General features: G+C 52.7%; 1 protein-coding gene across 1 annotated transcript in view; it reads right to left on the minus strand.

Annotated features, from left to right (window-relative positions):
* The window catches only part of LOC133352549 (uncharacterized), a 49,126-nt gene that overhangs the window by 37,169 nt on the left and 1,537 nt on the right, over window positions 1–10,420 (minus strand). The window contains exons 3-7 of the mRNA XM_061568260.1: window positions 10,271–10,393; window positions 9,670–9,766; window positions 8,431–8,591; window positions 2,752–2,882; window positions 1,951–2,071 (exon numbers count right to left, since the gene is read on the minus strand). Coding sequence (XP_061424244.1) covers window positions 1,951–2,071; window positions 2,752–2,882; window positions 8,431–8,591; window positions 9,670–9,766; window positions 10,271–10,393 — 633 coding nt within the window. The remainder of the gene's footprint in view (window positions 1–1,950; window positions 2,072–2,751; window positions 2,883–8,430; window positions 8,592–9,669; window positions 9,767–10,270; window positions 10,394–10,420) is intronic.

Raw genomic sequence — 10,420 nt, forward strand, 5'->3', positions numbered from 1 at the left:
CGCCATGGCAAATGCCGGACGAATGGGGCAGCAGCCCCAGGCACCCGGGCGGTGGTGGCTATGTTGCACGTGTCTGCGTGCAACTCAGCGCTGCGAACGCAGCGAGGGCTCGCAGTGAAAAGCCTTTTCAGCGGGCATCGAAGTGCCAAACTCTGGCTTGCCAGGTGATGGCGGCACAACAAAGTGGACTAATTCCCATCCGTTTCAATCTGTACGGGGGAGAGAGTGTCGCCCCCTCGTGTGCCTAGGTTTTCTCCGGTCGCTCCGGTTTCCTCCCACGTCCATAATAAACACTCATCAATAATTGGCGAAAAACATCGGAAAGTAAAAACCCAATGCAGCAATCAGGAAATGAAGCAAGCAGTGGTGGCTCAAATGTTTGGTGGGGCAGGGACCGGCGCTGGGGTTCAGAAGGCTCACAAAGATGGCACCTTGACCCGACCATCGCAATGTCCAAGTACAGCGCTTCCATTTAAAAATATAGAAATGTTCTTTACTTTGCTGTGGTGAATGGTAGCGCCTCCAGTGGCTGCAGAGGTTTATTTAAATCGTCCATAATACAGGTTTTGTTGGGTTATATCGCGTAAATATGTGTCGTTAAACCAGCCACCACCCGACACAGCCAATTACAACATTTACAAATCGAATATCATGTTTCGCCAGTAACGTCGTACTCAAGATTGTAAATATTGCGGCTTTGCTCTCCAGCACACCGGTGTGCTGTACTAGTAAGAAATTGGCGTGTTACATTTACGTGACAAACCTTACTAATAGGCTGTGTCCGGTGGTGGCGGGTTTAATGACACATTTATATATTTACGCGATCTAACCCAAAAAACCCTGTATTATGGATGATATTGGTCGCCAAAGCCTACGTGTTATTTGAATCAATTTGCATACAACATCCACAAGGGGATACACATCGACTCTCGAACGCTTAAAGGTTTTTTGTTACGAGGTCACACTACCCTTGCTGCACTCGGGGTCTGTACATTACACCACCTTTGTACAGCCTCTGTCAATCCACTGCTGGATGACTGCCTCCCCACGCCTTTGTGGGCTGCTCAGAAATATTTGACGGTACTTCCCCACTCTGGCCAGTGCGGGTCGGCAATGCTGAAGTCTTCAACCTTTTAAAGTATTTGTTTTAATAAAATGTAGCGCTTTAAGGAAAAGCAAAGGAACAAAAAACAATGACGAAAAATGTAGCATTCTCTGTTACATTTAGGCGATGGTAAAAAGCAAGGGGGGATCAATGTCCAGCCGAAGCTGTCCGGAGCTGAGCGCCATCAAATATTTCCCCTCTCCCGCAACCCGGTTGGCTGGGGGAAGGTAGGCCTGGAGAATACTGCATGATATGGTAAGTCATGGCTAAAAAAAAAAAAAACACGAATGATATTCATTGAGAAAACAAGACTGCCATATCTTGGCGAGATGACACAGCAGCAGGTATTGATATGAACGTATATATATATAAGAAGAGATGTGCAATTGTGCAACATAAACCTTGCCCTACAGTTTTCCTCCCCGGTAATTGAGGCAATATCGCGCACAAATGAGATTGTCACTGGACTGGCGCTCCCCGGGAGAGGTTTGGGAATTTATCTGCATTTATGTACCGGGGCCCCTTCTAAAACGATCCGAGCAGAAAATTAAAAAAAACACCTTTCATTAAGAACTGCATTGTTTTTTGTTCTCTAATCACCCTTCATAAAGCTCACAAATATTTAAATTGCTATTTTTTTTTTCCTTGAACCCGCCCTCGCTGGAGGTCTCGTCTTCTGCCGCGTGAGTCGGTGGCTTTGAGCCGTTGTGTGTGCGCGTTAGGCTGGCGTTCGTTTTTTGGGGAGGGCGTGGAGGGGGGGGGGGGGGCACGTTACGCTGCGACGCAGCACAGAGACGCGACCTCCATCGGATTTGGCTGTCGGCGCCACCGACCCCAACTCGTACCTCCAGCCGCCCGGCCACCGGCTGCCCATTCGTCTCCACCGCCCGGCTCCTGCTCATGGCAGCGCGCAGATCTTGCGCCCAGTCCCGCATTTCCTGGTAGTTCTCCTCAAACGCCACGAGGCTGTGGTTGGCAGCGAAGAGAAGGAGCGGGGGCGAGGGGATCAGGAGTTGAGCCGAGATGCAGGAGAGAGAGAGAGCGGAGTTTTCTCTCGGCTCAGTGGGATGGAGAGTAACCACCTCGATAATTGAAGACGCACAACGCAATACAACAAAGCTAATTAGCAAGCTCTTGCATTCAGTATATTTCACGCGCTCTCAAGACACTCCATCGCAGCCTTTTAATCTTGCCGGGCTGTTTGGATTTAGATCAGGAGAATGTTCCAACCTTTTGAGGCATTTCCACACACACACACAGTCGCTCTGCACCACGCCGAAAAATGAGTCGCAAAAAGCAATAAAATACAGGGGGAACACTAATGGGGAATTCACTCACAGCGGAGCGGATTCGGTGAGCAGACTTTAACCGCGCCGCGCAGTCTTGCTTTCATAACTAAAAATAATTTTGGCACTCGAAATTAAACATGTGTACGGCGTATAAAACACACTTTAATTAACTGCTGAAAACCCTTAATCTCGGCAGATGAGAAGCAAAAGCAATCGGAGAGTTTGTGTGCGGTTTTTTTCTCTTCTTCTCATAATGATTTACCCAATGGTCTGAAGAAATTAAGCGTGCTTTGGCCGGAGGTTACATTGCCTTGTTAGTGACGATTGCACGCGTCCTGATTGCAGTGGGAATCTCACCTCTCATGCTCCATTCCTGGGGCCTCATTACGCTGGGCGGCGTCACTTTGTTGTGTCGCGGGGCTCGCAGACTCATTTCGCCGCTCGGTTATTAGCTGCTCATCCAAGCCGCATGTCCCACTGACCATGGCCTGAAACAAAAATATAAAATACACTTTTACAATCCACTCGCAGGCAGAATTTTTTGTGTGCGTTTTCTTTTTTACTACACACAACAACGATTCGTTTGGGATTTTGTGGAATAAAAAGCGAGAGGCCAATTCGAGTGCTTTCTTTGCTCGGGTGCTCGAGGGCTTTTAAGCAGAGCATTGGTTGTCAGGGGAAGGGGTCAGAGGGCACCCAATTGAAGATGGAGATGGCTGGCCAGGATTGTAAAGAATGGAAACCCCCCTCAGCAGATTTAACGCGAAACTTCGGCGAGGGGCCAGGAATCCCTGGGGCCGCAGTCTGGTCGGCGCTGGCAGACAAACACGACGAACGCTCTGGAGTTGTCAGGATGAGAGATCACCGCCGCAAACGTTTGAGAGCCCGCTAGGACGACATTCATTTTAACGGTCGAGAGAAAAAGTGGCGCCTGCCGTCTCGCGTCGCGGCTACGACAAAATGAGACCGGAGGAAAAAAAAAAATAACCCAGCACTTGGCGTGGATCAACATACCCATCCCGATTCATTAAGATGGGCTGCTCTGCAGCGCCGCGTACACACAGCTCATTTACCGCTCTCTCACGCATGGTAAATTAAGTACACACAGTTCAATAGCCGTGTGATTTATGCACACCTTCATTTCGGAAAATTGGCTTGCTTTGCAATATTGAAAGTGGGGGGTTAACAAAGCCGATTCCATAAATCCACTTTCGATTTTTTTTTTTTTAGAAAACTCCCGCAAATTTTCTTTCCCCCCCCCCCCCCCCCCCCCCCCCATCGCAGAGCTCAGGTGAGGATTTCGGCGATTGCACGCAAATTATGCTCCAGGAAGATCGCGCGCTTCCCTTTGTGCGACGGACTTCCACGCGGGCGGTGTGTCGCCCACTCAGATTCCTATCGACTCCCCTCCCCCCCCCGCGGAAGTATCCACGTTGTGTTTTTGTGGCTTCCGCCCAGGCGACGGACCGTTTCCACCATTGTGAACCACGACACCGACACTTGAAAAGCCCCCCCACCACCCCCCGCTGCTTCCCGCACCGGTGCTCGGTCAATGGCCGATGCTTCCACGGTAATGTCCCCGAACCCCATGCCAAAACTACGTTCACGCCCTGCCCCCTGCTGCTGCGTGCTGGAAACGGCAGCAGCAGCAACAGAAGCAGCAGCAAGCATTGTAACGAACAGCAGCAGTCGCAGCAGCAATGATTTAGCCAAATCGCTGCTAAGCAAGGTACAAGACACAGCACGAGATAGCTACTGAATATTTAAAAGATTGAACACGGGCGCAATAACATAAAATGGGAGTCATCGCACAGGACAGCCCGTGTTTACACGGGCACGCATTTCAACGAAACGGTGACGTTTCTAAGGTGTGCACCGCGACCAGAAGCGCAGGGCGACGCGGTGAAGGTGTGAACGTGATGTATAATTTAGCTCCTGGAGTTCTTCATTTGGAACAAAAAAGAATAGACACACGTTTATATAAATATATAAAAACCTCCGCAAGTGCCAGCGGACTCAAGCAATCTTCTTTCAGGCTCGCAGGAGCCTTGTGGCTATGGTCCAAGATCAAATGGACTGTGAAATGAGCTCAGCCTTACACGAGTCGAGAGAAAAAAAAATCATCATTTCGCGTAATTACGCCACACACTGTATTAAAATTATCAGCGTACAGTGGGGGTGTTAGCCGCCCGCGCTAAAACATTTTCAAGGAGGCGGACGGGGTGGGGGGGGGGGGGGAAATCTTAAATAAATTTTTGTTTAGGTGTAAATTTACGAGATCAAAGTTTTATACAGCTGTGGAACTCCCCGATCATATCTAATTTAGTTTGCTTTTTTTTAAAATCTAGGAGGCATGAATAATCCAGATGTTCTTTCATTAACGATAAAATTCCACAAAACTCTTCGATCGGCGTGGGACGTGGCGGTTTTTGAAAGCGAGCGAGCGAGCGTCGACCGCGGCGCTGCTCGCCGTCACATCAAACAGCGGCGGGCGTTCGTCGCGCCGAGAGAGACGCCAACATCCAGTCCGGAAGTTGTGTCCACGTCCTCCTGGCCGTGAGATTTAAAACATTTGCGCAATTTATTTGATTCTACCAGGTAAAGCCCAAGCGACCTGGCTATCACAAATGACCGCAGCTCATCATCGCGTGGAAATGTATAGCAGTCAAAAACTCCGACGTTGATTCTAAATGTGTGACGGAAAAACTGCAGGACCCGGACAAAAATCCACGCGATCACAGGGAGAACATGCAAACTCCAAATATACAGCAGGCGTCAGGGTCAGGATTGAACCCACGACTTACTGTATACCAGGCGAGGTAGTTAACACCTCGCCACTGTGGCACTGCGGCGCAACATACATCGCCAGCCACGACAGCTGGCCAATTTCCTCAGCGGTAGAGCGAGTCGGCTTGCAATCGGAAGGTTTGCGAGTTCAAATCCTGGTTAGGGAGGTTGACTCAGCCCATCATTCCTCCCGAGCGGTTAAAACGAGTACCACACTTTGTGGGGGAAATCAACAGCGATTGTCATTCCCTGTCATAGAAATGTGGAATGTCCGCTAGTGGCTCAGCAGGGTTGTAAAGAGGGGATGAACACCACTGCGTGGATGCTCACTTGAGCAGGGGGGGGGGGGGGGGCGAGAATGTCTTGACGAGTGACGTTGAACAGCTTTGCAGTTAACTTGTAACTCTGGGACGGGTCGATGCGTTAGAGTCCACATACCGCGTGGCGGCGGGAATCCGTGACGAGAATCGATAAGGGGAACGGAATCTCCCTGGATGCACCAAGAGACCATCGATTTGTCATCGGCGCCTTCTGCATTCGAATCCGAGAACGTCGCGATGGCGGTCGCACGAACGAGCCAACGCAGACATCGAGCACCACCGACTTAGTCTGAGATGAACACTCTGCACTGCAGTGGCTGCCGGAACGTGGCGGCGCGGCGGCTTGCACGCCGCACGACGACCTCGGTGGTCCGAGTTCGACGCCCGCTCGCGACCAACGCCAGAGGCAAACGATGTCCGAACCCGTCCTGGGCCTACCCTCTCCCCCCCCTTCACCGACAGCCCAGGAGGTGTGCCCGATGTTCGACCACCGTCGGGCACGTGGCTGGAACCAACGTTGGCACCAACGTTGGTTCCGATGTTCCACAAATTCCTGAGAGGCACTGCCCAGCGTGACGCAGTATGGTCAAACACACTCCCCAGGACGAAAACAAGGGGTGGGGTGGGGTGGGGTGGAGGAGGCCTCTATCCAGCGGTGGATTGATCAAGCACAGTCCTAATGTTGTCACTGTACTCTGCGAGGAATCGTAATTGACGATTACCTGTCCCACACGGAGCTGCTGCCGCGACGATGAGCAGCGACGGCGCTGCTTTGTCGTGCGTCGTCGGCGCTGCAAGCGCTCAAAGCCATCGCGGATCATTTCTCTTCTTTTTCTCTCTTGCTCGTGGCGAGCGCATTCATTCGCGTGCTCGGGATGCACTCTCCTTTGCGTGTCTGCGAGAGGATTTTTTTTTCCTCTCTCAAAGTTGCAATCAAATAACCAAGGGAGCTAACCCAGTTTTGGAAATATTTCATAAATGAAAGATTAAAAGAAGAATAAAATACCACACAGCACCCTTTTAGGACCAGTGACAAAACCACGTGGGCGCGAGTGTCCTCGGTGCGTTTTATGCGCAGAGCGGTAGTCGGTGTGATTAAACTGTAATCAAGTCAACGAGATTGCTCAAGGCGGCCTCGGCGCACGCTTTCATTAATTTTCACAATTTCCTCCCACAATAAGCCTTAATTAAAAATGTGCAAATTAAATTGTTTACAAATGGAATCCTGCAGAGATGTGTGTGTGTGTGCGCGCGCGCGTGGCGTCCCAGGAGCGCCGACAGTAAACAGGCCTCGAGACACGAGTGACAAGTGAATGACAAACACAACGTACGATATTCAACGCCGAGATTTTAAACACTCGCCTCCCGCAGAAGTTTGAGGCGGTGATTAGAACGCGTCTCCGTTGCTCATTTCGCGAGAGTTGCCCGCGCGCGCAACGTCCCACAGAGGAAGGGGACGCAGCAGAGCGAGGGCGCGGAGGAGGTAACGAGGGTGCCGAGTTTACGGGACCGAGTGCGGTTCTCTTGCGCGTAACACCGCGAGGGCAAGGGCGCGCCCCCGCCGTCTTGAGGTCCAAAGTAGATGGGGGCTGTGGCAGCTCTTCCCAGATGCTCGATGCATTTCCCACCTCGCGTCCACGTTTGACGCAGCACGACACGATGCAGATTTACATAGCGTCTCGATGTGACCGGGTATACAGGCGTCGTACAGAAATGAGTGGGGCGAGTCTCTCCTATACAAAGAGAGGGGCAGAGGGCCACAAGCTGAGTAAACAAGAAAGGTCTTGGAAAGGAGTACAAGGCTATGTGGGCCACAGAGGGGAATGAGCGACCTCACACCGAGCGAAGGTCGACTGGGAGCTTCCACAGAAGGCCTTGGTTGCCGGAGCAGAGCGTCTGGAAGGGAGTCGAGCGAGATGAGACGGGAGAGGTAGGAGAGCGCACGGAGGGGAGACGAGTGGGGAGAGGCATGGGGGACCGCGAGGACAGAGAGCATCGCCGTCGCACCCACACAGAAAGGGAAGAGGCGCCGTTGTGGGGAAGTTTGGGAGCGAGGCCTTGCGAGGCGATGGCGTTTTAAACGCGAGTCTGGAACCGGCCACTTCCCACGCACAATGATCCAGGATCGGATTGGGAGCCAGTGAAGGGACGGGAGTATTGATACGACGAGGAGTCTCTGTCAGTGGGAGTTTGGAGACGAGCGATTCTGGGAGTTGCGAGAGCGGAGTCGAGATGGAACGCGGAGATCTCGCGGGCGCTGAAGCGGTTGCGCTGATGGAGGCACGGAGCCCTGCACAAGTCGACGCGTGGGAGGAGAACGAGGGCTCAGGATCGACGAGAACTCGGGACAAACCAACCGTGAGAGGTGGTGACGGCGTGGGGAGAGAGGCCTTCACCCAACCAGTGGGTTGATCGTGGCTCGTCATATTTGGGCAGCAGGGTGGTGGCGCAGTGGGGATGCTCGTACCTCGCAGCAATAAGGCCTGGGTTCGATTCCCAACTATGGCGCATCTCCGTATCGTGTTTGTATGTTGTTATTGTGTTTATATGTTGTTATAGTGTTTGTATGTTGTTATCGTGTTAGTATGTCGTTATAATATTTGTATGTTGTTTCTCCGCCTGTTCTGCATGGGTTTGCTCCGGGTTCTCCGGTTTCCTCCTGAAGCTAAAACAACACACAGTGTGAGTGGTGTTGGCCAAACATACCACGGCTAGAATCTGACCTGCAAACGACACAAATGGGATTACACATAAAGCAGCAGAGGCAGCAGCAGCATCGCCCCTACAGAAAAAAGAACTTGGCAGGACCCTCCTGAAACAGGAGTAGCGAGACTCAGCGAGGCTCTCCTGGGTAATCAAGCGGAACAAAAACAATATTAATAAACGATGATCCATACGATCATGCCGAGGGCATCGTGCACGCGCTCACCGCCAGGGTGCGGAGGTCGCGGGGGTCGTCTTCGTCGTTGTCCGCGAGAGGCTGGGACCTCACGGTGGACAGCGAGCGCACAATCCATCTGTGCTGGCGCGTGATCTGCCTCTGCAGCTCACGCCACTGGCTCTCCACGAGGCCCAGGGTCTGCTCCAGGCCTGGCGAGACATCCACATGGGCGGTATCTATCAACGGTCGACAACGCTCGCCGCGCATTTGAACCCAAGGCGTACTCAGCATATGCAGGGTGCTTAAAAAAATGTTTTAACACTTATATGGGACTATCGTTTTTAATGGAAAAAGAACGGATAATACACTGTAACATGATAACGAATGTATGGTAATAGCTTAAAAAAGAAAACAGTCTCCACTTGTTCGCCATCATTGTCAACGCGTGCCTGGACTTTTCTCCAGGTGGTCTCCTGTGCCCGGAGGCACATTTCTTGTGGTGTTGTTACAAATTCTCAGAAGTATTGAAACATTTTTGAAGCACCCTCTATATTTTTTTAGTTTTTCAATCGCGGCTCGCCAAACGCAGGGCCCAAAAGGAATCATCATGCCGAGCGGCGTGCAACAAACAGCACTCTTGAAGGTGCGCAACAGGTGAAAAGAAAAAAAAACATTTAATTGAGCAAAACGATAAGAAAAGAGACGATGACCGAGCGAATTCAAAAGTGGAGCGGTGCGAGAGGGAAGAAGCAGAAGGATCGGCGTTGCGAGCTGCTGCAGTGTGGCGGTTGGACGGCGCGACGGAGAAATCAACGGAGCCGGCGTCCGGCGGACCGAGCCCTCGACGTGGGCAGAGGAATCAATGAGTGAAGTTCACGGGAACAGTAACCATGGCAATAGCGACAGGAATAGTTCTTAACCCCGGGGTGACATCGCTGCATGCGAGTTGTTCTCCGCAGCGAGTTTGTTATTCACCGTACGCGCTTGCGAAGCCGTCTTGCAAACGGTTTGTCATTCTAAATTTGTGTGCGTTGCCTCCGTGCAGCGCTCTGCTCAACTGGCGCTACGGGGCTTGCTGTTTCCTTGAGAGAGCGAGCTTCTTACCCCCCGCTCCCCACCCATCGGTACGAGCGAGCGCACCACAGTCGGCCTAACTGCAAGCCGCGTGTGGTGCAGAAAAGCATCGCACAGCCCCCGCTCCCCGCTACGAGAGGCGCACGTGGTTCCAGCCGCCCACGGCGCGCCACGCTGCTGCTGCTGCTGCTCCTGATTGGAGGGGAACTCAACTCGGCTTCTGGGAGATCAACAGCTCCATGAGGCTCCTCCCCTCCGTCACCACGGCGTCTTTGAGGGCACGGCGACTGTCCACGGCCACCTTGAAGTTCTGGAGAGGGACACAAACGGAGAGGTGAACTACAACAACAACGCCCTTCGTTTGCCCAGAGGAAAAGCCTCGCTCGCCGGATCTCAAGATTCTGTTGATCAGGAGGGTCCCTGCTACATTGGGATTGGTTGGCCAATTCCGCAGAGGAGCGTTCGGGCTCCGTGTTGGAGAAATCGCTCGGCACCACCGTCTCCTGGCCGCGCCTCGCAGCGCTCCCCGCCCACGGCACCTGGCCGGGAAGCCCTGGCGTTCGCACCTCTCCAGGCGCTGACCAGAACTCAAAATCCCGCTTCGCTTCCGAGACCAGACAAGATCTGGCACGTTCGGGGGCGATTTCATCGTGCGGCCAGCGAGCAGCGCGCGAGTCGCGTCACGGATGACCGCATCCGTGACGCGACTCGCGCAAATCACGACGCGAAGGTCGACATGCTCAAATCGGGGACGAGACTTGGTGAGAAGACAAACGGCGAGACGGCTTGCGTTTCTGAACGGCGTGCGACGTACGAGGTGCGTCTCTAAGTAAACGCCGAGGCTGCCAACGTCCGCGCCGGGTAGGGTCCAGTTCTCTGTCTTCTCCATGGCAACGGCGAGCCACGCGATGAGCTCGTCCAGCTTTCTCACAAACGCCTGTCAGGGAGGGAGGCACGGTGAGGG

This window comes from Lethenteron reissneri, chromosome 41 (assembly GCF_015708825.2).
Source record: "Lethenteron reissneri isolate LAM-NWPU_2019-01 chromosome 41, ASM1570882v1, whole genome shotgun sequence".
NCBI lineage: Eukaryota > Metazoa > Chordata > Hyperoartia > Petromyzontiformes > Petromyzontidae > Lethenteron > Lethenteron reissneri.